This window comes from Excalfactoria chinensis, chromosome 17 (genome assembly GCF_039878825.1).
Source record: "Excalfactoria chinensis isolate bCotChi1 chromosome 17, bCotChi1.hap2, whole genome shotgun sequence".
NCBI classification, from domain to species: Eukaryota; Metazoa; Chordata; class Aves; order Galliformes; family Phasianidae; genus Excalfactoria; species Excalfactoria chinensis.
This window is the reverse complement of record NC_092841.1, coordinates 7,316,024-7,343,254: the sequence shown is the minus strand read 5'-3', so window position 1 is coordinate 7,343,254 and position 27,231 is coordinate 7,316,024. Positions and strand designations below refer to the sequence as shown.

Genomic DNA, 27,231 nt, shown 5'->3' with positions numbered 1-27,231 from the left:
GGGGTGGTTCCGTTCCTGCTGCTCCTCCCCGGGGCGGTGGCTCCGGGTTGCCCGGCCCCGCGTTGCGTCCCCTCTGCCGGCGCCGCGTCCCCGGGCCGGGCCGGGTCGGGCCGCTGAGTACCGCAGGTAGGGAAAGACGGTGTTAACACCGGGGGAGCAGCCTCGAGGTGCGGAAGGGGAAGGTAAGGTGGGATGGGGGGTGAGGGAAGGACGAAGAAAAATATATGTATATATGTATTAAATGGGGAGGGGGGGGAAAAGGAAAGGGAAATGGAAGGAAGAGGAGGAGTTTTCCTGCACCTGTGTCCGCCTCTGCCGTGTAGCAAATGGTGTTTGTTAATTGCGGTGCGTTCGGTGTTTGCTCTACGGAGGGGCAGAGGGGGATGCGGGGCCGCTCCTGGGCGCGTTCTGCGATGCTCTGCTGGGCTCAGCCCGTATGGACATCAGAGCGTTGCCAGGCCGGTGTTTGGGCTGCGGGGACCCTTCCTGAGCGGTACTGCTGGTTCTTTTCTCTCTCTAAGGATCGCTAGCGCTTCCTACGTGCAATTAATTAGAAAAGCAGCGATTACCCTGGGATTGCTTTGGCTGAGATGCCCGCAAGGAGCCGTGTTCCAACTGCTTCTGTTAGTGCGGCGCCTGGGGATGTTTGCGGGCTGAGCCTTTTCCTTCTGTGCAGTGCTGTGCTCCAATAGAGATGCCTGTGCTTCTCCTTGCCCTGGGGGCTGTTCCGTCCCCCCCACCCCCTCTGGTTGTGCTCTCCTGCTCCATAGCGCTGTGCAGGATGGCAGATTGCAATGCCAAGAGATAAATGAGCGTTTTTCTCCCTCCAAACCAAGCGGTGTGAATGGAAGTATGGGAGAGTTCCTGCGAAGATGTGGAGTCACTGTGGTTTTTATTATAATTCTTTTTATTAGAGGATAAAACGTAACTAAAGGAGCAGTAAATGGCCTTAGCGATTGATTCCAACCAAATCAGCTTGCCATGGTAATAAGCAAAGTGAGACCAATGGCTGGGCTTGCTGCTTTGATGCAGTGGTTGTCAGTGGGGACCTCAGTGGAGCTTCTCCCTCTTCTGAGTGTTGCTGGGAGCAGACACTCAACACCCAGCACTGTGCAATGCGCTCCCAGCACTGCGTGCTCCCATAGAGCCATGCACGAGCACTGTGCTCCTCTGGTGTGCTTCAAGCAAAGCTGATGGCAGCAGTGCTGACATCTGAGCAACCTTGTGCGTTTCTTCAGTTAGATGAGGTCGGTGCTCCAAAAATAGGTCGACATATTAAAATACAGCAGAGATGGGAAGCTGAAAGCATGTGTTGTCTGAGAGATAACAGAGAAAGCGGGGCCTGCTGCAGAGCTGCTCTGTTGGAGGCACTAGAGACCCAGGGCTGCTTGCATGGGTGTATGGTTAAATTCTTATGGTCTTTCCTGATGGAAAGGTGAGTTGGGACAGTGAGTTGTGCTGGTGCTGCTCATGGGTGATGCAGCGTTCAGCCCAAGTGCCTCTGCCAGCCCTGAGCTCCCATCCTGCGCATGGGAGTGGTGTTCTGAGATGCTATTGGTTTTAACTGATGTGCGATAAGATGAACGTAAGATGGGTTTGTTTTTCTGTTTGTTTGCTTTCCCTCTTAAGGCTTGAAATATGGCACCAAATGCTCCGAGAGAAGCAGGGGTGTGGAGGCAAACCAAAGCTCTCCTGTTCAAGAACTGCCTCGTGAAATGCAGGACCAAGAAAAGCAGCGTCCAGGTGAGCAGAGCAGCACTTCAGCACATCGGTGTGGGGGGCAGTGCTCTGTTTTACAGCAGTACTTCTGAAGCCTCGGGGTCTGCTCTGAGTTCTAGTTTGAACAAGGCTTTTTCTGAAGGCATTCCACAATCCTTGGGCTGCAAATTCATCTTAAGAACATATGGTGTTACCGAGGAAATAGTCTTGAATTAACATGGCAACCTTAGTGCATTTTCCAGAACATTTGCACTATTCCTAGCGATCACAACTGACCGCTACAACAGAACCACACCTCTCCAAAAGGTTTTTCTGTTGTGAATGTTCAGCTCTATGTGTAGGTGATGTGTATGACAAGCTTTGAGGTGAACGAGATCAATGCGATGCTCGGCTAATTGTTCAGTGGCTCGTGGCTTCTTGTTTTGTTTTTTTTCCAGCTAGCATAAGCTTGCAGATATTTGAAGCATGCAGAATTATCCCTTTGTACCTTAAATTGGCTCCTCGAGTTACCAGTGGATGCCATTAAAATCCTGCTTTAGTGCCAGGGAAGGATTTGGCATTGAAATTGTTGTTGTATTAAGAACATTCCGGGAACTTTACTGTAAAATAGTTACATTCACAGTCCATTGTCTGAGCTCTGGGAGTGAGGGAGGATGAGTTGATGGTTGGACTCGGTCATCGTAGAGGTCGTTTCCAACCTCAGTGATTCTGTGAACCCACTGTAAACTCTTTGTGTCTACAACTGCTCTTTGGAGTTTCCATTTTTCCCTTTGTTTCTTCCCCCAGGAGGTCCTTTTCCCTCTCTTCTTCTTGTTCTGGCTGATCCTGATGAGCATGATGCACCCACACCGGTGGTACGAAGAGGTCCCCAACTCCAACTTGGGTGTGCTGGATCCCTCCGTGTTGGTGAACTTGGTGGTTGGGTACACACCACCCACCAGGATGGCCAGGGAGATCATGAGGAAGGTGGCCTACGATAACTTCGAAGACGGTACTCTGAGCTAAGCAGTTGGCTTCTCTGAGCTTATTTCCTGCTGTGGCTTCTGTTTAGTGAGGCAGCTCGCTCTTGTTGCTAATGATAAGGGGGGGAAAAAAAAAATCCCATCACAGATGAAGAACAGAATGTGAGGGCGGTTTTTGCTTGATTAGAACGTGTTTTGGCACTGCCTCCTGAACGTGCTTCCCGTGCTGCTGTGGCAGCAGTGAGTGGTTTATAGCTACAGAAAAGGTTCTCAAAGGGCACAAAGAGCCCCTGAACCACTGCAAGGCAAACTGCAGCTGCCCATGGCACCCCGTGCACGTTCAGGAGGTGCTGCTGCCTTACACACTGTTCACACTGAGTTTTCTATCCCAGTGCTTCTATCCTAACAGCATCTCTTTTTTAGTGATGATTCCAATGAACGCTCCCACCTTTTCTTTTGACAAGCATACACAAATACCTTTAAGTACTTTGCCCAGTGGGCACCTCTAGCAAAAAAAAACCAGTATATCTCAAACCATTCTGAGGCATTTTTGGTTTGGTACCCTTGATCGTCTACCTGGTGGTGTTCATACTTCAAAGGTACTGCTGAGAGCAGCACAACTCCTGTGCTTTCATTATGGTATCCTCACCTGCTTTCTGCCTTTATGTTTCCCTTTGATTTACTCACCTCAGTACCGAGCACCATTTCTGCAGCTTCAGGAAGATGCTTCCTTTGCTAGGACAAAAATATAGCTCTATATATATCCCAAAGCAAATAAATCGTTGATGATTTACTCGGCTTTTCTTTAAAATAAGCAGCATCGCACCCTTTTCCTTCCTGCAACCTCAGCATGTAAATCAACGCAATAATTTGCTCCATCTAGCAGGCCTCATCACAGAGGAGTACTTAAGTGAAGAGGAGCTGGAAAAGGCCAGTGCTTCCAAATCCTCCAACTTTGTGGGCGTTGTGTTCAAGGATGCCATGTCCTACCAGCTGAGGTTTCCTGACATGGTGGCAATGGCTTCTGTTTATACAGAGTCAAGAGGTAAATGTTGCATGCCCTTATGTGGGGGATAAAGAGGAGAACAAGACCTTTTGTGTGTGTGTATTTATTTATTTTTGGAAGTTGTTTTCACCTCTTACAAGGCCCAGCCTTATCTGTATATTGATGCTGTGGCTGCTGTATGCCCAACCTTCTTGCTTTTCACACTGCCTTGCTGTTCTGCAGCCAGCTGCTCCAGCTTGCGGATGAGTTGTGAGTCCATCACATACTGGACCTCAGGATTTGCAGCTCTACAAGCATGCATTGATGCAGCCATTATACAGGTCAGTCCAAAGAAATAATGCAGTACCACCACAGGGTTTCAGACCATTGAACCATAGAATGTTTGGGGTTAGAGAAGTCCTTAAAGCCCAGCAAGTTCTGACCTCTGCCATGGGCTGGCTACCATCCCTACATCATACGCTCACTAAGTTTGGGAAAAACCTGTAAGATTCTCAACTCCAACCATAGCCCACCCTCACTGTGCCCATAACCACATCCCTTAGTGCCACATCCCTATGGTTCCGGAGCACCTCCATGGACCGTGACCCCCTCAGTCCCTGGGCAGCTGTACCACTGCATCACTGCTCTTTTGGAGAAGAAATTGTTCCTAATATCCAACCTGGTTCTCCCCTGTCTCAGCTTAAGGCCATTACCACTCATGCTAACACAGTTGCCCTGGGCCCTATCCACAGCCATGGGCATCTCTCTTTTAGTCTTAAATTGTTCCCCCTCATCTTATCTGCCCATGCAGATCCATGAACTCCTGAGCATTTCTGCATTGTTGTCTTTTAAGCTGTACAATGCCACACCAAAAACGATCTTGAATCCAATGAGCTGCCACACTGCTTAGATTGTTTGCCACATCTGACGCTGAAACATTCTTGTCCAGCTGAATAATGCAGACATTTCCCCCTTGCATCCAAACAAGCCCAGTGCACATCAGTATTAAACAGAGCCTGCTTGTCCTTGGAGCAGGGCTGGGATGTGAGGCACGGTGTGAGCCCATCTCTTCCTTTCCTGGCAGCTGAAGACCAACCAGTCTGTGTGGGAGCAGCTCGAGTTGACAAGGGCCACGGCGATGGCGGAGGCGGCCGTGATGGAGATTGACAATTTTCCTCGTGCCATCATTTTGATTTACCTCGTCATTGCTTTCTCACCGTTCGGGTATTATTTGGCCATTCATATTGTGGCAGAAAAGGAGAGGAAGCTGAAGGAATTCTTAAAGATATTGGGACTTCATGATACTGCCTTTTGGTACGTATTTGCTATGGCCCTGGCATGTAATTGAACCAATCTAACTCCATAATTTTCATGTGACACAGGGAGCAGCCCAAATGAGATTTTAATGTGCTTTCTTACTGGAATGGAAGTTGTACCATGTAGTGTAAGGCAGTTGGGTTTGGTGTTGGTTTTTTTTCCACCAATGGATGTGCTAATTCAAACACATTGATAACTGCAGCAATAGAAAGGGCTGAGATTTGCCTTCAGCTTCTTTGTTTTTCCTGCTGTTTTTTGCTGTGTTTCTGCCCCAGACCACTCTCTGACATCGGTCCCCTCTGTTTGTGGCTCATCTTTGGTCACAAACCTCATTCCTGACAAGTTGGATCCTTCATGGCTCTGGTGCCCATTGCAGGTCTCCATCAATGCATGTTATGTTTCTGCTTCAGTGTATCATGGGGTGCAGTGGGGATGTGCCATTAATGCAGTGTCTGAAGAACCACTGCAAGACCTCAGAGAAATGGGTGTGTGTTGGTTTTTTTTTACCACTGATGCAGCTGTTAGCTGAGGTCAGAGCAGCTTTTGTGAAGGGTTTTATTACCCACCCAGCTACTGGAATGACCAGCGTGTTAAATTTTAAATAGAAATTCTTTAATTATTGAAACCTACCTACGCTCAGTTTCCCTCTGCTGGTTAAAGGAGGAAATTAATTATGCAAGTTCAAAAATAAAGACAGAGATCACGAATCACCCAACTTGCCCATCTTTGGGGCACAGTGAGTGTGCTGCAATGCTCAGGGCAGCTCCAGGGATGCTCACAAGGGCTCTTTGCTTTGCCCTTGCACCCCTGTGGTGCAACAGCCTGGAACGTGAAGAAATGTAGGTTTGGGTCTTTCTGCATGTTTTGGGTTGGGGGTTTTTCATTCAACCTGCTTTTCTCCCCTTTTTTTGCCCATAGGCTTTCCTGGGTGCTGCTGTACACCAGCCTGATCTTTGTCATGTCCATCCTGATGGCTGTGATCGCCACGGCCTCCTCGCTCTTTCCCCAGAGCAGTGCCTTCGTGATATTCCTCCTTTTCTTCCTGTATGGCGTCTCCTCTGTAAGTACTCTGGGTCCTGCTGAGTTTAGCAGGCCCATCTGCAGTTGTGTTCCTCCCCACCTCATCCTGTTCCCTCTGCTAAAGCAGATGCTACTTCTTTAGGACAGAGCAGTTTAGATGTTCTGTACCTGCTATTTCTTTATCTCTCTATCTGTGTTTATTTCTTATCCATCCTTAGGTATTCTTTGCCCTGATGCTGACGCCTCTCTTTAAGAAGTCAAAGCACGTGGGTATCGTTGAGTTCCTGGCCACGCTGGCTTTTGGGTTCGTGGGGCTGAACATTGTCCTGCTGGAAGACTTCCCCAAATCCTTCGTGTGGCTCTTCAGCCCTTTGTGCCAATGCAGCTTCCTGATCGGCATCGCTCAGGTAGGGATCCTCCTGCTGGGAGCCATAGAGATGGTTTTAAATCACTGAATCATTTTGTTTTTTAATTAAACTAATGGTGGGGAAAAGCACCTGTCTTCATAACTCCCCGTGGCGCTTTTTAATACCAAGATTAAAAAATGAAGTCAAAATAAGAATTGCTGGTACAGTGCAGGTGTGCAGCACCTGTCTGTGTTTGTTGGCAGGTGATGCATTTAGAAGATTATGAAGACGGAGCGACGTTTTCAAATCTAAATCATGGTCCTTACCCACTCTTTATCTCCTTAATTCTACTGGTGCTGGACAGCATATTTTACCTGCTGGCAGCTGTCTACCTCGATCAGGTTATCCCAGGTATGTGCATGAGGGAAGCTGGGCTGTGCTAAGGGTGTGAATTGCTGCAGCCCCATGCCCAGCTGAAAGGTGATAGAGCCAGATGATGCTCTTTTAAAGCTGGGAGGATTTGGGGTCTTTTGGTGATGGAAATGATGACTTAAATGTGGATCGTGTGTGCATGGCCTGCAGAATCCCTTCTCAATTAGGACATGGGCTGGTTCTTAGACTTCCAGCAGGGCAGCTCTTAGCTTTTATAACCACAACCTGAGGTGTATTAAATGTTACCCTTTATTACCCAGGGGAGTTCGGACTGCGCCGCTCGTCGTTTTTCTTTATGAAGCCCTCGTTTTGGTCAAAGCACAGGAAAAATTACGAGGAACTGTATGAGAGCAGCATCAATGGTAACCTCAGCTGCAGCGAGATGGTCGAGCCCGTGCCATCCGAGTTCCAAGGGAAGGAAGCCATCAGGTACAGTGCTTGCCTGGATCACCTGAGCCCTCAACATTTAGGGTAGAACACGACAGTTCTTCCTGTTTCTCTAATCTGCTGATTCAAATGGCATATGGTATGCATTGCAGCAACTTCCCATGCTCAGTGAAGCCCCACCGTCAGCTAGATGGAAGCTGTCTGAGGGAAAAACACTGGGCAGCGTAAAGAGAGGTTTTGTTAGTGTGCTGTGCTCCTTCAGCTCCCAACCCAGCTTGTCCCACGAGAGCATTACAGATGCCAAAATGCCCTCTCTGCTGGGAGGGGCCGTTTTCTTGTAACACTTGGGCTGAGCTTTAGGTTTTTGCAAGGGCCCCTGTGCTATTTGCAGGCCAGAGGGGAGCCTTGTGGTGGTGTTACCCAGCTGTCCTATGCAGGGAGGGAAACAAAACTGGAAAACAGAGGTGTGTGCTCTCATTGTTCACTCTTTGTTTTGCCATTGCCAGTTGTCTTGCACCTGGGTGTCATGTGTTTTTAGTAGCATCTGCAGAATCTTTGCCCTAGCCCTTGTTTTCAGCATTCTCCATCCACATGTGGCCCCATGTGAGCTGAGGTCTCTCTTTGCTTTCGGTGGCTGACTGTGCTGTCTCAAATTGAGCGCTGTCTCTTTGGGCATCTACCATAGTTGGAGGGATCCACTTCTAATCACAACATTCCCATAAGGACACTGCGGTCATTTTTTTACCTCTCTCATCCTTGCTACACTCTTTCCATCGTGTCCTTTTGCCAGCTCTCCATCATATTCTCACTGTCTTGTCATCTTTGCACTTTGTGGTCTTTCCCACCATTTCCCACCTCATTCTATATTTCTGTTGTTTCCTCCCCAGCCTCTTGATCTAGGTGTCCATTTCTCACATCTTGCTTCCAGTTAAACTGAGGGGGTTTCTTGGTGTTTTGTTGGTGGTTTTTTAATCTGTTTGAGAAGCAGTGGGGCTGGAAGGAACGTTTTCACCTTTCTTGGCAAGAAAAATACTTCCTTTTGGCTCATTTTGTTGAAGAGCCCTCAGAAATCATGTCTTTGGAGCCTGTTGTACTCATACTTCTTTTCTACAAGCATCTGTTCAACCTGCTGTCAGCTTGTGAAGTTGCTGCTCGGTGCTATTCTCTGGCCTCTGGTGCCTTGATCTGCCATCTGAAAGAGATACAGATGGAAACAATTTGATCTTCTTTCATAGGAAATGGATAAGGTGACAAGAAAAGCTTTCTGATGGCAGGGTGGAGATGGATGAAGTTCTGGGCTGAGATTTCCCATCCCTTGCCTTGCCTCAGTGGCTCTTAGGCCTGTTTTTGTGCCAATTCAGCATGGCTGTTAGGCAGTGTTGATCATTCTAAATGACGTGCAACGATCTTAAACCAGCTTATACAATGCCGTGTCTTCTTTCAGAATCAGCTGTGTTCAGAAAACATTCAGGAAAAAAGGGGAAACTGTGGAGGCTCTCAGAAGTAAGAACCCTTTAGCTGTTAAGCTGCTTGCCAGGTGCAGAAGAGCAATAGCTGTGTTGCTGAGTGCTCTTTTTGTCTTTCAGTTTGTGCTTTTTGGTTTCTTTCAGTGGGGTGGGACTCGGAGCATGAGTGCCGGATGTGCTGTACGTGTTCTCTCTCATTGCTTGGTTGTTAACATAGGTCACCAAGGCCAACCTGGTGACCCCTCTGCCCTTGTTAAGGTTACAGCTACTCCCTGCCCCATCTCCCCATCCTCTCACCTTGTTTCCCTGCGGCACAAAGCTGTAACGAAGCCAGGAGGTTCCACCCAGCAGAGCATAAATGCATACCCCATATGGCAGTATTTGAATTCACCTGGCTCCAGGTGCCGTGAGCGCATCACCAACCTCTGCTCTCCATGTCCTCCTCCTGGCCAGACCTGTCCTTTGACATCTACGAGGGGCAGATCACAGCTCTGCTGGGGCACAGCGGCACTGGGAAGACAACACTGATGAACATCCTCTGCGGGCTGTGTCCCCCTACAGATGGTGAGCGAGGAGCTTTGCTTCTAAACCCATTCACCCCATGATTACTTCTGCGAATAATGTCTCCAAGTCTTCTCTTTGCCCCTTTTTTTTGACTCCCTGTGCCTGCTTTCTGTCTGGCTTTAAAAAACATCTTACCATGGTCTGCTGTGGGCTTTTGTAGGGTTTGTCTCTGTCTATGGGCACAGAGTCTCCGAAATCGACGAGATGCTCGAAGTGCGGCGCATCGCAGGCGTGTGCCCACAGTCTGATATCCACTTCGACATCTTGACCGTGGAGGAGAATCTCTCCCTCTTCGCTGCCATTAAAGGAATACCTCAGAATGACCTGATACAGGAGGTAAGTCTCTTGTACCCCCCCCAGTGTTACGTTCTATCACAGAACTGCAGAACCTTGAGGTTGGAAGAGAGCGCTTAAGACCATCTAGTCCAATGATGAGCCATTCGTTTTTTCCTAGCAACCTAAAGCACACACAAAACATTTAAGTCCTAGCATTAATTTGAGTGCTAAACATAGTAAACTAGTTTTTAAAAGCCTGTTTCTCATATTTTAATCAATAAATCTGTTTCCTATGTGTGAAGGTGCAGAAGGTGTTGCTGGATTTAGATATGCAGCCTATCCGAGATAACCAAGCCAAGAAACTCAGCGGGGGACAGAAGCGGAGGCTGTCAGTTGGCATTGCTGTTCTTGGGAACCCAAAGGTGAGGGTTTCCAGTTGTTCAGCCTTCATGCATGAGGATGTCAAACCATTTGGTGGGGGCAGGAGCTGCGAGTTTGGTCTCTTTATGAAATACAGAGCTGGGAAGTGCTGCCATGTTTCCCGTGTGCTTTGAGCAGCTAATTAGAAGCTGTAGACCAAAGAGCCCAGGTCTGTTGCTGAGGCAGGACTTACTGAGTCTTTCTCCTTTTGCACAAAGGTTTTGCTGCTGGATGAGCCGACAGCAGGCATGGATCCGTGCTCACGGCACATTGTCTGGAACCTCCTGAAGAACAGAAAGGCAAATTGTGTGACGGTTTTCAGTACTCACTTCATGGACGAGGCGGACATCCTTGCTGGTGAGTTGGGTTTTGGGGCCACTTGGCAGTCTTCTGGTTCAAAGGGCCTTCTTCGTTCTTCTTCACTTATTATTACTGTTGATAATTTGCCCAGGGAAGTGGTAGAATCACCATCCCTAGAGTTTCTCAAGAAAAAGGGAGATGTAGCACTGAGGGATGTGGTTATGGGGCATGGTGGGGATGGGTTGGGATTGGACTTAGTGATTTTAGCAGTCTTTTCGTAATGATTCTGTGGTTATTGTTATTATCCTTCTTACTTTTGATTTCTAGATCGTAAAGCCGTGATTTCTCAAGGGATGTTGAAATGCCTTGGATCTTCTCTCTTTCTGAAAAGCAAATGGGGAATTGGCTACCGCTTGAGGTACTTCTTCTGTGTGTTATCTGCTGCATGGTATCACCTATCAATAAGAGAGAACCCCACCCCCAAAAACATCCTTTTATCTTCATTCCAAATGCTCAGTGTTCCTCAGGCTGCTATTCCTGATACAGGCATAAGGAGGAAGGCTAGCTTTTAACAGCCAGTTTCTTATGTATTTCTGTAGCATGCATATTGATGCCTACTGCAACACAGAAGCCACAACCTCACTGATCAGGCAGCACATCCCTGCAGCCAGCCTGATCCAGGAGAATACCCAGCAGCTCGTCTACACGCTGCCTCTCCGGGACATGGACAAGTTTGCAGGTATTGTGTGGGGTGGGGTGGCTGTAGAGGAGAAATCCAGCAGGAATGGGTGTAGTTTGCAGTGCTTATCAAATTGACATTTCTGCATTTGGGGTTTTTTTTGGCTGAAGATCAGGCAGTGAGGTTTTTCATAGAATCACAGAATGGCTGGGTTGGAAGGGACTTTAAAGCCCATCTAGTTCCACCCCTTCTCCGGGTAGTGATGCCCACACCAGCTCAGGCTGCCCAGAGTCCTATCTGTGACCATGGGCACCTCCAGGAATGGGGCACCCACAGCTCTCATGTCTAGCCTAAATCTTCCCTCTTCTAGTGTAAGACCATTCCCCCTTGTCCTATCACTGTATGCCCGTGTAAAAAGTTGGTCTCCATCTCATCCATAAGCTCCCTTTCAATACTAAATTGCTTTAGTTCTCATATGTTTCTCAGCAGGTGAGGGCTCTCTTGCATTCTTCAAGGGACTGCGGTACGTTAGGAGGTACCAAGAGCAAATTCTAGGGAGCTGCTTGCAGCAGAAATATAAGACTCCATTGTTGCACAGCTCTGTGTCCAGCAGAAGCGTTTTATTGCTGCAGGACATTGCAGTGAAGCCAAAAAGTCCCACAAGGATCCCCTTGTTGTGAGCCGCAAGGAGTGTCCTGTCCTCACATTGACATTTGCTGGTGAGGGAAAGAGCAGGAAACAAATGCGTTGGTTTCACTAGATGGCAGCAATTATCTGATTTTAATTGCACACGGTGTTCCTTGTCCATCTCCCAGCAGGAGATGGAAGAAACGACGTGTCCTTCTCACGCTATGAAATGCCAAGGGGGGATCAATACTGATGTGAACGCTGCTCACATTTCATAAATGCTCTTTTCCCATTGCACTTAACTGGTTAATAATTGATTGCCTCTACCTTTTGCAGTCACTGGGTGTGCTTTTAGAAAACAGCCACCTTTGTGCATGACCGAACTGATTCCTCCGAAGTAGCTGAGGTCAGGCTGTGCAGCTGGGGAGGCCTGCTGAGCACTTAGGGGTACCCAGGAGCTCTTTCCATCTCATGTGTTGGCCAACGCTGGGCTTTGGGATACTGTTGTGCTTCCCTTAAGGCACACGCTGTGTCTTACATACCTGACCACGCAGTTATGCCAAAATGAGCCTGTCCCACTGTGGTTCTCATGCCATGACCATTTCCTTTGAGGAGAAGCAGCCACATTTACACAGGATGCCTTAGGGATGTGAAGTATCCCGGCTTGCTGGAGGATCTGTCAGGATCACGAGGCTGTTGTGCCCTGCAGCAAGCAATGTGCTCCCTTTTGGCTCCAGGCTTGTTCTCCGACCTTGACACCCATTCCCATCTGGGTGTGATTTCTTATGGTGTTTCCATGACGACGCTGGAGGATGTCTACCTGAAGCTGGAAGTTGAGGCAGAGATTGACCAAGCAGGTGAGACAGTGCATGGCACATTCCTAATATCCCTTGTTTTCGATGTGCTTTGTGTTAATGGAGCAGTGTCTGTGCCCCACGGCTGCTCAGAGGAGGTTTGCTTCTGAGGCAGGAATTAAACATCCCCCCACAGAGGGCTGTGTCCAGCAGCACAGGGCAGTTTGAGTCTCACGTTGTCCCAGGTGTATGAAATATGCAAGGAGAGAAAGACAGAGAAGCAGTGAGCTGGGTGGGGGAGGTTCTGGGAGTTCTGGGTCTCCTCTGTGATGAATTTTCCATCCTGTGTACTTACATCAAACTTCCCTGCTACGTAGTTGAGCTTTTTAGGTCTACCTTTGTTTGTTGTTGTTTTTTTTTAAAGTGCTTTATTTGCGTAATGGAACTTTGGGGAAATCGTAAAGGCACAAGATAAAATTCATCTCCAGCCTCCTACGTGGGTGCGAGGGAGGTTCAGCAGCTGGGTGTGCTGAATAACGCAGGTGCACACCTAGGCTGATGGAATGAAACCAGGGCAAGTCTGCATCATCTGAGCGTTTGTAGGCTGCTTGTTTTGTTCTTCCTAAGATGGAAATCTGCATCAGCAGCTTTCAGCGTCTTGATCTGTGTGCAGTTCAAAGCTTTGGGGGTATATTGGTGTCATCACAGTTTAGAGCTTCAGGGTGTACTGGTGTCATTGAGGTTCAGATCTTTAAGGTGTGTAATGTCTTGGTGCTACCCCAAGCCTGGGGTGGGAGCAGATGGTTTCTCAGTAGTGATGGCCAAGACTCAATGGCCCATGAGCTTCCTCCAGCCCCACGGCCTCAAGCCATGCAGCTCTGTCTGTCTTCCTGGTACCACATCCCTCTCTTCCATCACAGATTACAGCGTGTTCAGCTCCCAGCAGGCTCAGGAGGAGGCAGGCATGAGCTCGCAGGATGACATGGAGCAGAGCCTGCTGATGTTGCCAGAGGCCAGGTCAGCCCCACAGAGCAACACAGCCCTGTGGAAGAAGCAGGTTTCCACCATAGCCAAGCTTCACTTCCTCAGCCTCAAGCGTGAGAACAAATGTGTCAGAGTGATGTGAGTATCTGGGCCTTGTGGTCCGTATGCAGAATCCCCAAAACCTGTTTGAATCACGACAGAGAAATGGCAGGATGCAGTTTGTTCATGTTCAGATATGGCTGTAAAAAATGTAAGGCTGTCCAGTACGGTCGAGCAGCTGTATGTTGGGATGATGCTGCTTTAACTAACGTGTGCATATCCTAGGCACGCATTTGCTGAGCTTTAGTAAGACCAGACCTTTTCTTTCTTTCAGGTTGTTGCTTTTTCTGATTTTTCTCGTCGTTCAAATTCTGTTCTTCCTCACTCACCACTACATCAAACATTCACTTGCTCCACTCAGGCTCTCCCCAGAGCTATACCTGCTGAGGCCTGGGGAGGAGCACCACAAGTATAGGAGCCGGCTGCTGCTGCAGAACTCCACAGGTGGGATGGGGCAGGGGAGGAGTGTGGGATGGGGAGGAGGGTGGAAGGGGCAAATATCAAGTTCAGGATGTGTTTCCTTAATATGAATTCAGATGAGTTTCTATGGTCATTCATGGTGGAGGGAGAATCCTGAGTGGTCTTTTAGGGTTGGCTTTGGAGATCCTCGTGTCACCTCTGGTAGTGCTGTGCTCACTGTGTCCAAGGGAACAGAGGTGGTCCATATGAAGGAGTTGGGCAGGAAGACATTTGGGTGCATTCAAGTCCTGCTACAGAGCACTCCGTAAAATGACTTTCTGTATCAAATGTTTAACAGTGGGGTAGCAGCAGTGCAGGCGGTAGAAATAAACACATCTTTGATAATTTGGGACTTTGTACTCAGTGCGGTTCTGTAGTCATCCAGATACCATATCAAAGTGCCACCAATTTCCATCTGCTAGCTCGTTCTCTGAAGCACTGAGTATCCTGGTGATGCACACTGCTTCCTGCTGTCACCTTCAGCTGGTACAGCTGGATTGAATAATACAACCAGAATGTCTTTTGAGTTCCTGGGAGGGCTGCTGAGCAGGACGCACAAATAAAACCATTTGTGGTGCTCAGAACAGCAGAGGCCTCTTTTTGGTCATCATGTGTAATGAATGTTGTTGCTCATCATAGGGTTGTGAAAATGCAGCCCTAATTCTGTGTAAAAGGCTGCAGCCTTGATGATGTTTTCCCATCTCTTACAGACTCGGATATCGATGACGTTGTCCGCTCTCTTGGCAGCATGAACGTGCTGCTGGAGATGTTCAATGGCAGCGATTACATTTCAGCTGCACCTCACAGCGCGGGATTGAATGTGTACGACCTCGAATCCCAACAGGTGAGATGGGCAGACAGGCATACAGGTGGTCAGACACACGGCCTTGATCTGCCCAGCTCTGACTTCCTGGCTCTGTACCTGATGGGGTGGATGCTGATCGCTCACTGGAGGTGATGGGGTTGAAATTTCATCTCTGCTCTCTGAGTATCTGCAGACAGCTCTGTGTGTTGAAGCTGTGGGTTGTTGTCAGCAAGGAGGTCAAATTGAAAGATAAAAAATGAAAATGGTCTGAAGCGTTCGATTATGTAATCAAATAATGTCATCCAATAGCACTTATGCAAGAGGACTGCAGAAAGGACTTGTGTTAACAGGATGGAAATACGATCAAAATAAGTGTTCTTTCAGAATAATAATTATGGTAGATTAATAAAACTTCTGTTCGCCCTTTTCCCTCACAAACAAGCTGAAAGCCAAGAGAAATGTTTTACTTTGTGACAGGCCTGGCGGATGGGTTTATTTTTCACTTGCGCTGGCTGAATTACGCTGTCTGACAGAGTTATAATTCCATGGCACTCTCCTGTGTAAAGAAAAATGAGCATCTTGGGCTGTGTGCGTTCATTTCAGCGCAGTCGCTGAAGGAGCTGAGAGCAATTTTAACACTAGGGTTGTACTTCATCTCCAGCAATGGAAATGCTTTGCAACGTGCCAGCTCTGTCTCACGTTCCCTTTTTAATTCCTTGCAACCGTTAATAGCGCTGTCACTGCAGGCTTTAGCTAACATAAATTGTTCCTTGTCCGTTTTTCAGATGCATTAGCAAGAAGTTATGAATGCAGATCCTTATGTGTTTTGTTCTTCAGACTGTAATTGGCTGGGACGTCATTTGTCACAGCGTAACAGTTGCATAAAATGTTTTGGGAATTGATTCCAAATCATTTGTTCTCCGTGAGCATGACTGTTTTACTGAATGAGGTTGTGCTCCAACCACCCTGAGCAGCACGCAGCTTCCTGCAGAGCATCCTCTGTCACGCAGAGATTTTTATTGTTGTTCAGGTTTAATTAACCCCATAGGAGAGTCCTCTCACGGTGTTGTTACCCTTCGTGCAGAATAATGAATGTAACAAATGCTTCTCTTTCCAGAACTACATTTTTACAATCGTCTTCAACAGTACCATGGTGCACTCCGTGCCAGTTTTGATGAACATCATTAGCAACCTCCTTCTGCATGCTCTGAACGTCACTGAGAGCATCCAGGTCTGGAGCCACCCCTTTGTCCAGGTGAGCCAACCCAAACCAACCCCTTCGTCCAGGTGTGCATCAGCTGCAACAGGGCTGATCCTAAAGCAGTGTTAGGATAATGCAGGCTGTACATTTCAGTGCTTGCAGTCATGTTCCAATCGTAAGTGTATACGCTTTTTGTGGGTTTGTCTGTCTTGCTTTATTTTTTTTTTTTGGCCCAAAAACATTCTAGTACTGAAGAAATTCCCTTTATGTTTCAGGATCTTCCAGACACTGTTTTCAAGCTAGAGATCTATTTCGAAGCTGTGCTGTTGGGGATCATTGTGACTGGCATGCCACCCTACTTTGCCATGGAGAATGCAGAAAACCGTAAGGTAAACTCTGCATGAAGATCACAAGATCTTCACAGCATTGGGGTTTCTTGGAAAGTGTTTTAGATAGTGCCTTGCAAGGCACAAGGAGCAGCACAGCTCTGGTGCTGTTGGCATTGGGGAGAGCAGATTTCAGGAAGCCCTTTGGCTCTCCATGGGAATGGAATGGTAAATGGGCAACACACTCTGATCTTGTGTCCAGGTGATGCTTTGTAGTGAAAACTGGGATCCTACTCATGCACCAGAGGTGAGCAGTGTCGGTTTTACTTTCCCCACTACAGCTCAGGGCATACACACAGCTGCAGATAGCAGGGCTCTACCCATCAGCGTACTGGGCTGGCCAGGCCCTCGTGGACCTCCCGCTGTTCTTCTCCATCCTCATCCTGATGCTGGGCAGCCTATTTGCCTTCCACTACGGCATTTATTTCTACGCTGGCAAGTTCATGGCTGTGGTGAGTAGTGGGGAGCAGAGCACATGTGGGTGTGCTTTTAGTGTCCACAGAAAATCCATGATCAAAGCTCCTGGTACAAAGGCATCAACATGCCTGCGCCAAACACACTTCCATCTCTGGAAAAAGAATTGATTTTTAGGATATTTAAGGGATATGGGCTTTCATTCAGACCCAGAACAAAACAGAGCTTTAAAGTACAGAGCCTCCCAAGGCAATGCAGCATCACTGTTTGCTCCATCCAAGTGGCATGTGGCTGCCGACTTGAAGCTCAGGGCAGCTCTGCAGTGAATTGCAGCATGTAATTAAATGGAGGGAGCTCCAAGTCTTCATGTTGTTTGCATTCAGAGTGTCTGAGATCTCAGCTGTAACGAAGAGGAATTGTGTTTTCCCAGTTTCTTTCCCAAAATTTGTTTCCCTTCACTAATGGGGTTTGGGATGGGAGCGTTGTGCTGACATCTCTCTTGTCTTTGTAGCTTTTCTGCCTCATTGGCTATGTTCCATCGGTCGTGCTGTTCACCTATGTGGTCTCCTTCACATTTAAGAAAGTCCAAAACACGAAAGAGTTTTGGTCATTTATATACTCAGTGGTGAGTAACTCGGCTTTGGTGAAGCAGGAATTTGAGAATAAATAAATAAATGAGGCAACTTATCCCTTGAGTCTTGGAATTGAATGAAAATGCCTTTTTTTCCCCCTTTTCTCTTCTTGTACAGACAGCTTTGCTGTGTATGGTTGTCACCGAAGTGGCCTTTTTCCTGGACTTTGACACAGTGACCACTGCCCTGCATTGTGTCTTCTGCACCTTCGTTCCCATCTATCCCCTTATTGGCTGTCTGATCTGTTTCATTAAGGTAAGGGCACGGAGGAAATGCACGGAGCACTCGTAAATGGCTGAGCTGAGAGCAAAGTGTGGTGTGGGATGTGCAGTCTCTGGAAGGTAATTTCTTACTTAAGCGTGTTTTTTATCATTATCAGGTCTCATGGACAGGCAAACAGAAGAGAGGGGAATACTATGACCCATGGGATAGGCTCCTGGTAGCAGTTATAGCCGTAAGTGTGATTATTTGCCATATTTCCTGTAGAGAATTGGAGACTCCCACTGAGACACCCCTTCTGTTTGGGCTCTTGTACTAATAAAACTGAGATCTAACGCAGAGCATCACTGGAGCCTGCTGCTTTGTGACCTGTTGCAGCAGGAGCAGTATCAGTAAAATGTACTATGCCTACCAGCTCAACATATCCTGCTTCAGTAGTGTTATCAGCAGTGCTGTTATTAATCCTGATTATTGTGGGAGTCTGTAGTAATGAAGCTCCAGAGCAGGGAAGAAAATAAGCGGTTCCTCCTAGAAACCAGGCAATTGCCATGAAATCAAAGCAGCCCATTCTTATCCAGGGAAGCAGGGATGTAAACATAGAATCATAGAATCACTCAGGTTGGAAAAGACCTTAAAGATCATCAAGTCCAACTGCGACCTAACCATACTACCCTAACAACCCTTCGCTAAATCACGTGCCTGAGCAGTAATGATGTGGACATGGTGGTAATGGGCCAATAGTTGGACCCGGTCAACTCACTGACTTAGTCAGTGGTTGGGCTTGGTGATAACAGAGGTGTTTTCCAACCTTAATGGTTTTGTGGTTCTATTTCATCATCTCAGAACCATCAGCACTTCTGTGGTGGTGAAGAGTTGTCCTTTATCACACTGTTGGGGGGTCACCTGTAGGGCCACTAATAGGGTCGCTTGTGGGATCTCCACCCTTGGAGGATTAGCAGTGCTCTGATGGTCTGGACCCATGTGCTTCAGCCCTATTTACAGTGCATCGTGTGGCTCTTCCTGCTTCGGTGCTTCGAGTTGAAGAGTGGAGGGAGGACCATCAGAGAGGACCCATTCTTCAGGTGGGTTATTTTCTTTTAAGCCATCTTTGTGCAAAACTAGGAATCTTAATGGCGGCCGATATAGAAATAAGGAGTTGTTGAATGCAGAATATTTCTCCCAAGTGCAGAATTCTTCACCTGATTGCTCACATCCTGGTGTTTTCTTCCCCTTAGGAAATGCTCTAAAAGAGCAAAGTCCTGGAAGCTGCCCGATGCTCCATGCAATGAAGATGAGGATGTGCGGGCAGAGAGGCTGCGGGTGAAGGAAGTGTTGAGTAACCCCAACAGTGAGGAGGTAACAGCATGCCCTGATAAGGACAGCCCAAATGCCCAACCCATCATTTTACAGACCTGGTGGGCTCTTCTGTCTGTCCTCAGGTGCCAGCAATCCTGGTCAGCAGCCTACACAAAGAGTACGATGAGAGGAGGGAGTTCCTTCTGGGGAGGAGAATAAAGAAAGTGGCCACGAAACATGTCTCGCTCTGCGTCAGGAAAGGTTTGAGTTGAACTGTTGAGTTGAACTGTTGAGTTGAACTGTTGAGTTGAACTGTTGAGTTGAACTGTTGAGTTGAACTGTTGAGTTGAACTGTTGAGTTGAACTGTTGAGTTGAACTGTGGTTTTGGGTGGGTTGTTGTTGTTTTCTTGTATGTTTCTGATCTCACAGGCAACGTTTTGTGTTGTTCCATCTTTAGGAGAAATCCTGGGGTTGTTAGGACCCAATGGAGCTGGGAAAAGCACACTGATTAACATGCTTGTTGGAGAAGTTGAGCCAACCAGTGGGCAGGTAGAACCTTACTGCAGACATTAACAGAAAATGAATCCATGTTGAATTTGTCTTATTAGTACTGGTCTTCTTGGTTGTCTTTTGTAATATGTTAACACAAAAAATAACAACAGTTCTAAAGCTTACAGTGTTGTCAACTTCTATGTTTCTTGTGCAGGTCCTGATGGGAGGTTGCTCTCCTGGAGGGAGCAGTGAAGATGACTCCGTTCAATTTGTGGGGTACTGTCCTCAAACCAACCCGCTCTGGCCAGATATCACTTTGCAGGAGCACTTTGAAATTTATGGTGCTATCAAAGGAATGAGTCAGGCTGACATTAAGCAAGCGATAAAATGGTGAGTGGTTTATTATAGACACCTTGGAGGTTATAGCTGATGGATAGGGTTTTTTTCCACTTTTCCTAATGCATTTAATTTCTTTTTTCACTCAAGTTTACCAATTCAGCAAAGTGTTATTTTGTGGCGCAGGAGATGAAGATTCAGCCACACAAAATTCAGTTGTTATTTGTTTTGTTGGGTTGGTTTGTTTGTTTGTTTTAATTCCTGAAGTCTTGGGGGCATCCTTGGCAGGGGCTGCAACACAGCATGCCCAGAGCCCAGAGCCATGGCTGGTTCTTGCCTCAGGCTCCCCATAGACATGGAAATGCCCAGCTCCCATGCTGCTCATTGCTTCGCTTTGTTTCTTACAAATGTGTGTAACTGAGTCCTTTACGTGGGTCTGTGGAGGTATGTTGTGTGATGGGAGAAAAAGCTGACCCATCATACACCTCCTTATGTGGGATTCTCATCTCCTCCTTTCGCAGCATCTCAAGTGCCCTGGATTTTAAGGACCACCTGCAGAAGACGACAAAGAAGTTGGGAGTGGGGCTGAAGCGCAAGGTATAGGAGAGCTCCCAGGGCTGCCACAGGACTGCTGGCAGGGGGTGCTATGTCCTCACTCTTTCCTTTCCTCCCCCTCAGCTCTGCTTTGCCCTGAGCATGCTGGGCAGCCCTCGTGTCACACTGCTGGATGAGCCCTCCACCGGTATGGACCCTAAGGCCAAGCAGCGCATGTGGTGAGTGCCCAGCAGGAAAGCAACCCTCATACCAGCACCAGTGTGTGCTGGGACAGCAAGTCTGCATTGCTGCCAAGTGCTGACATTCAGATGCCTTTAACCACAACAGCTGAAGGACTGCAGAAACCAGCAGGAAGCAAAAATAGAATACGTTTCTCTTTTACAGCAGCTCTATTTGCTGATTCCCTTGTAGCATCTTCCCGACATCTCACGTGCAGCATGAGAAGTCACATGAAGATGGTTTTGCTGCTCCTTCGAGTCACATCCTGCTTTACCCTTTGCTGTTTTGCAGGCGGGCAATCCGAGCAGCCTTCAAAAACAAGGAGCGGGCAGCCATCCTGACCACACACTACATGGAGGAGGCAGATGCAGTGTGTGATCGTGTGGCCATCCTGGTGGCTGGGCAGCTCAGGTAACTGCTTCACAGGGTGGGCTGCTGGGGGCTGAAGGATTCATCCCTTGGGAAGTGCAGGTGGTCAGCTTTCTGTTCTATTTTCCTTCCTTCTGAATTTGAGTATGTCGTGATGTGTCTCTGCAGGTGTATAGGCACTGTTCAACACCTGAAGAGTAAATTTGGCAGAGGGTACTTCTTGGAAATGAAATTGAAGGACACAGCAGATGTACAGCAGGTGGAGTACCTGCAGAGGCAGATCCTGCACATCTTCCCGAATGCAAACCGTCAGGAAAGGTAATGCTGAACAGATAGGCAAAAAGCTCACATTTGTGCAAGCCTCCAGTTTCACAGCAGCTCCTACCAATTGAGTTAGGAATTAATGCCGTAGTATGAATGTTTGCAGAAAATACTCACACACAGCTTTAAAAACAAAGCAAGCATTTTGCAAGTCAGCAAAGCCACGGTCCTGTGCTGCTGGCTGGTGTTGGCACAGCAGATGCACACTCACATTTCTGTATAACCTGACAGCTTCCTTCTCTGGAAACAGTAAATTCTGAGTCACCGAGTCCCTGCCCTTAGCTGGAAACTCATGGTGGGAGGGTGGAACAGCCCTGTTGTCCTGTGTGGTGATGACTCAGCAAAAGGTGTGGAGTAGGCTTCAGAAAATGACTTTAAGCCCATTCCCTTTGGATATTCGGATTTTTGCTTTGTTTCACCTGAAGCTGATTTTGCTTTGTTTGTTTCTTTCAGCTTTGCTTCTATCTTGGCATATAAAATCCCTAGAGAAGACGTACAGTCGCTTTCACATTGTTTTTCCAAGCTGGAAGAAGGTAACTGAGCACTCAGTACATCCCTCCTTGGGTATCTCTCTGTCTCCCACAGCTGTTTGTGTGCCTTCATTCACTGTGAAAAAGCACTTTCACATTTCCATTTAAAATCCACTGAATGTGTTTTTTTCTCTGCTATTACATATGCTATTCTTGTGAAGCCAGAAATAAGCGTGTAAAGCTTTAAAACACTTTAGATCCAATTTCCTCGGATAGCAATGTGTTCCTAAATGTGTTTTTCTCACGCTCTTTTAACAGTGAAATATGCCTTTAACATCGAGGAGTACAGCTTTTCTCAGGCAACTCTGGAACAGGTATGTTGGAGCAGACAGTGTTCCATAGATATGACCATGCCATGCTGCGGCCCTGCTGGTTTTCTGGTTGTTTTTACTAGGGCTGAAAAAAAAGCACCAAATATTAAAGTTTCCCACTCAAACCTGCAGCAGTATGTTCTGTATTTGTGCAGGTTGCCTTGTGGCTGAGTTTGTTCAGGCATAGCATCATGGAATCATAGGGGTTGATGGTTGGATTTGATGATCTAAGCAACAGTAATGATTTTGTGAGATTCTGTGTGATCCTGTGATAGGATGAGAGGTAATGGCCTTAAGTTGCACTGTGGGAGGTTCAGGTTGGATCTTAGGAACAATTTCTTCTCCAAAAGAGTGGTGATGCAGTGGCACAGCTGCCCAAGGAGCGAGGGAGTCACTGTACCTGGAGGAGCATCTGAACTGTGGGATCTGGCACTGAGGGATGGGATCACTGGGGTAGGCTGGGATTGGGCTTGGGGATTTTGGAGATCTTCAACCTTAATGATTTAATAATTCCATGGTTCTAATTCCAGGTCTTTGTGGAGCTGGCCAAGGAGCAGGAGGAGGAGGAGGGCAGCTTTGGCACACTGAACAGCACGCTGTGGTGGGACCGGACACAGGAGGACCGAGTGGTGTTCTGAACAGTGATCCCAGCACTGCAGTGCTGGGGGAGCTGCGTGGGAGCTTCAGTGCTGGGATAGAGCAGGAAGAGGATGGCGTTCAGGAATGCTGAGCATTGATACACAAGGTGTGCTGCAACTGCGGAGCAGGCGGTGAGGATCTCCTCTGTATCCTGGCTGCTGGGAAATTCCTGCTCTGCCGGTTGGTTCCTGGTTTGCACGGAGGAAGGAGATGCTACTGAGACAGCCACTGGTCCCCTGGGGCTGGTGGTTTAGCATGGCAGGTTGGGATGACCTTGTGGAACCCTGCATCAGGGCAGCACCATCCCCAGAGCATCCTTTCCTGCAGCACCATGCTCCTGCTGCTGATCCATCCTCGCCCCCACTTGGAAGGCACAAATATCTAAAAGAGGAGGGCACAAATCACTCCAGCATAGTCATGTTCAGTGCAAACGGGTTCTTGAAGTGCACTCAGCTTATTGTCCAACCAACCTGGAGCTGCTCGTTTGCAGATAGGACACAGCACTCATCAGCTCTTGTGTTCCTTCCTACTGCGAACTGGCAGATGTGACTGCTGCATGCTGCCTGTCCTGGCAGCACCAGTGTGTGTAATGCATGCGCTGTAGGGTTCAGTAAGTCTGCAGAAGTGGATGCTTTTTTCCCCAGCTTGGTAAAAGTACAAAGGCATAGCTGTGTAGTTATGGGATTTGCAGAAATGTATTTCTTATCTTTGTTCAAAGCAGTCTAATTCCTTTATTTTTGGGGTGTGATGACATGTACCCTGCCAGCTGTTCCCAGAGATGTGTTTCTTCTTGACAGTGGATAAGCACATGCAGCACTGTTCCCTCATCTGTCGTTGTTGTTGGATGCAGTGGGTAACACAGCGGTGTGCTCAGCATGCTGTGCATCCTCCTGGTGCATCAGCTTTGCAGTCACCCTAATAAACCCAAAAAATATGATCCCAACTCACGACTTCACAAGTAAGAATAGTGCCTTTATTTTGCATCAAAGCACTACAAAGAGAATTACATTATCCTTTATCCTAAGATGCAACAAATAGATGTTTAAAATATATTATTTTCTACACAGAGCTATCATCACTTTTTTAGTTTTGTAAGTGAAAATGAAGGTTAGCAGTTCATTGTGTTCTGCAATGGGCAAACATAGCGATGCGTTTTTATCAAAGCATTGTCTTCATAACTCATATCACTGGTGTATCTTCACTTTAAGGTTAGAAAAAGCCTTTTGTTTGTCTTGAGAATATTCAGAAACGTCGGGATTCAGGCAGATCGTTGCATCCCAGCTGTTGTATGAAGTCTGTCACAGTGGTTTATCATCACATTGAAAGCCCAGATCTGTTTTCCTTTGTCCCCATGGAAACGTTTCTAACCAACATGGGGAGTTGTGAATTCAGTGTACAACTTTTACCTCCTCCTTTGTACCCATAGACTGCATGTAAGAGTGTAGAGTTTGCCTTGTGGTTGGGTCCTTGAAAGCGTTCCCACAGCTGCACTGCAGGTGGGTTCATGTTTGTGTCTCACAGCCCTTTGCCGTCCACGTATGTCCGAGATAAGTGTTCCCAGACCCACATTTCCTCATCTCTTTGTACATGGTGTTGCCAACTGTTCTCTGCACATCTGTCCTGCAGCCTAACGCACACTCCTTTCATGTAACAGAGGTGCAGTTCTGAGCTGTTAGCCTTGATGGCTTTATTCCCTTTATTCTCTTTCACTTAGAGTTAATAGGCTGTAAAATAGTTCTATACAATAATACTTCTGTCTGGGTAACATCACCTTATTTCAAATAGTTCCACGTTGTCTGACCTATAAAGTAGGCCCTACACAAAGTTTGTTAGCATCTGAGTTTCCTCAGCTTGGTGCTCCTCATGTTTACTTTGGTGTAACCTTGGTGGTGGTGGCACCGTGTTTGTACAGCTCCACCTACAAAGAATCGGGCTCATTGAGTTACCACTGGGGGATCTTCTTGGTGGTGATGTGTTGGTACAGCTCCATGCATCAGAATTGGACTCACTGAGTTACCCATGTGTTTGGGTGGGATCTTCTTGGTGGTGGTGTTGTGTTTCAGCGTGGCATATATTGTCATCCTCAAACATTTCTCAACGTGTACTGTTGTCAGAAGTCTTCCAATGTGTCCTATGGTGTCTGTAATTGCCAGAACAAGGAAAAATATGCAAAACTAAACCATAGAATACAACTAGAATTACACTGTAGGCTAGAACTTTGTTCCTGCATACACAAGTCCCTTTGTTGAGCTGTTACTGGTGACATTCCAAATCCCAGCTCTCCTGTCCATGCTCAGTTGGTGCTGTGGAAGGTGGAACAGCTGGGAGGTGGCATAGGGCAGGATTCAGGCTCACCTTGTGTCTTTGGGCATATCAGTGGTGCCACTTTATAGGGTTGTTGTGATGATAATTAGCTCCAAAACTTTGGAGATGCCTTTACTTTATGTGTTGTTATAAGAATGTATTTTTACACAGAGGGATTTAATGTGTACCAAAAAAAAGTCCTTATTAAAAAATGCCTGTACAATGAGCGAAGTCTGTAACGTAGCCAATATTCAGCATTCTGGCAGCAGAAAACAGAAGGTAACAGCTCTGCACGTGATGTGTCTGTGATGCTCCTGATGTTAGAGTTGGGCATTTGAGTCATTTGTGGTTAAATTCATTGTTTGTTTGTTTGTTTGTTTTTTCTCTACTTAACCATTAAGATTCTGTTTGTAAAGCTGAGGGTTTCCCTTTTTCCAGCAGAAAGTACTACCCAAATAAAGATGGATCGGATTGTTAAGTGCCTACGTTTGTCTGATCACAAAGCCTGCGGCGGTGTTGTATCTCACAGCCAGACCCATGCATTACCAACATGTGTACTGGTGCACCCACTGAAAATTCACCCTGCCAAGAGGAGCACCTCACTGCTCTGCTTGGATCTGTGCCTGAGAAAGACTCAGTGGGTGGGAGGAGGAGGAGATGATGAAGGTCGCCCATCACCAGCCCACTGGGATCAGCTAAGGACATGATGGAATGAAAGGGGGTTGTGCGTGTGGCAAGTAACCCCACATTTGTTAATTCAAATGTGTCCCAAGTTCTCCGTTTTCACACTAGTTTGTGTTTAGCGGTGTCTTGAGGACAGCGTGCCATGTTTTATTTCTCTTTTAAGCTGCAAAACAAGTTCATTTCCAAGTACTGCTTTCTTAAGAGCACTTTCGAATGCCCCTGATTCAGCATAGCGAATGTCTCAATGAGCTGAGTTCCCTGGAGCTTTCAGTTCCCCTTTTTCCCTGCTATGAATTGCTTTGAGCCTCCCACTTGCAGCACCCACCGTAGCCCTGTGCCACAGGCACTGACACCAGCCTGGCACTGCTAAACTCCATCCAGCCACTCCTGGGGGACTTGCAAGCAGCATCAGAGATGCTGCTGTGTGCAGCTGTCGTGAGCTGGAGCCCAGCAGCAGCACTGTGCGGGATGGGGAACCCAAAGGTGAGCTCACTTAAGGTCTTTTCAGTATTAAAATGCATTTTCTGTTCCTGCAGGAATGCATGGGCTCTGTTATGCACCAGATAATGAAGTGGCCCTACAGCAATCCCATATAGGGGATCTCTCAGATGCATCACTGTGTTATTTTGTCAGTGCATTCCCTAAGAGTGAGCTGTGCATCTGTGCTGTCCCACAGTTAAGAGCAGTCTCCCTTGGCTGCAGCTTGCTGCCTGCTCTGCTCCTTGCAGTGAGCTCGTTCCTTGCAAATGAGCACAACAGCAGCTGCAGAGGAGCTGCAGCCTGGCGTCAAGCAACAGCCAAGCTGCTTCTGTGCTTTTGCTCAATTCTTGCAAGCAGTTGCAGAGCTGCTGTTCATACATGGTCAAATTGCTTTCTTTTAACATGAATAGTCATGTGGCTCTGCGCCTTTCCAATGTGTTTGGATTTCCTGGCTTATCTGGTTTCCTCACCATTGGATGCATGCAGATCCATTGGAAAGCTATTTAAAAAATAATAATAAAAAAAAAAACAAAACCCTCCTCATCTTGATCCCAAATGTGCAGCAGCTGGTGGGGCAGTAATTGAAAAGAGTGGAAGCAAGTTATATGTATATTAAAACCAAAGGGGAAAAGAAAAGCAAGAGATAAAATCCCATCCAGGGCACAGGGCTGACCCCACATAGCAGAAAGTGCTGGTGACTCCTCATGATTGCACGTTGCAAGCACCAAAAATGTACTATGATATTACATCCCATGCATGTGTCTGAATGACATAACACCAAATGCAGTGTTGATGCTTCCAGCTGCTGTAGCAGTGCTTATAGCGGGGCCAGCACTGCCCTGGGCTGAAGTCAGACTGCAGAGGGGCACAGCTGTCAGCACTGCAGTATCCAACTCTATTCATCCAGCACTGAAGGAGAGGACAAGCTCAGACATCCCTGAGCTGCAGGAAACACCGTTCAGATGGAAAATCCATTGCCAGGTGAGGAGCTTTGTGTTGCTGTTTTGCAAGTGAAAAATTACACGCAGGGTGTTTTCATGACTGAGTTATTTTTCCTGATTATTTCAGCGGTGTTATGTTAAAAGCGTGAGATCTGTGCTTTCCAGCTCAGTTCTCAACACTGAGCTTCACATCAACATGTTTGAAAAGCAAAAGAACAACGATGCTCTGTGTTTCTGGGTGCGTGGGTTTTGATTCTTG

At 47.3% G+C, this 27,231-nt stretch overlaps 1 protein-coding gene across 3 annotated transcripts; it reads left to right on the top strand.

The window, feature by feature from the left end:
• Positions 1–26,973, top strand: ABCA5 (ATP binding cassette subfamily A member 5). Of its 3 annotated transcripts, none has more exons than XM_072352303.1 (40): positions 1–126; positions 1,630–1,743; positions 2,506–2,710; positions 3,565–3,726; positions 3,910–4,007; positions 4,751–4,980; positions 5,902–6,043; positions 6,222–6,410; positions 6,614–6,761; positions 7,043–7,211; positions 8,614–8,672; positions 9,089–9,199; positions 9,360–9,535; positions 9,778–9,897; positions 10,114–10,252; positions 10,523–10,613; positions 10,795–10,934; positions 12,239–12,358; positions 13,216–13,417; positions 13,653–13,822; positions 14,548–14,681; positions 15,760–15,897; positions 16,119–16,232; positions 16,511–16,681; positions 17,155–17,268; positions 17,393–17,530; positions 17,655–17,729; positions 18,485–18,576; positions 18,730–18,850; positions 18,934–19,051; positions 19,249–19,340; positions 19,498–19,673; positions 20,141–20,216; positions 20,298–20,392; positions 20,685–20,804; positions 20,931–21,080; positions 21,537–21,616; positions 21,872–21,927; positions 22,455–26,034; positions 26,834–26,973. In XM_072352303.1, exons 2-39 carry the CDS (start codon positions 1,639–1,641, stop codon positions 22,560–22,562), a joined length of 4,944 nt encoding a protein of 1,647 aa, XP_072208404.1. In that variant the 5' UTR covers positions 1–126; positions 1,630–1,638; the 3' UTR covers positions 22,563–26,034; positions 26,834–26,973. The 3 variants fall into 3 exon arrangements, with proteins under 3 accessions (XP_072208404.1, XP_072208405.1, XP_072208402.1); XM_072352304.1 differs by having other exon boundaries at positions 1–182; positions 3,568–3,726; positions 26,834–26,972; XM_072352301.1 differs by having other exon boundaries at positions 1–182; positions 26,834–26,972.
• Positions 26,974–27,231: the final 258 nt, after the last annotated feature.

Coding starts and splice junctions, on each gene's coding strand:
- ABCA5 (XM_072352303.1), top strand. CDS start 1,639: ATGGCACCAAATGCTCCGAGAGAAGCAGGGGTGTGGAGGCAAACCAAA. Junction 3,727..3,909: donor TGTTTATACAGAGTCAAGAG/GTAAATGTTGCA, acceptor GCTGTTCTGCAG/CCAGCTGCTCCAGCTTGCGG. Junction 15,898..16,118: donor GGAGCCACCCCTTTGTCCAG/GTGAGCCAACCC, acceptor TTTATGTTTCAG/GATCTTCCAGACACTGTTTT.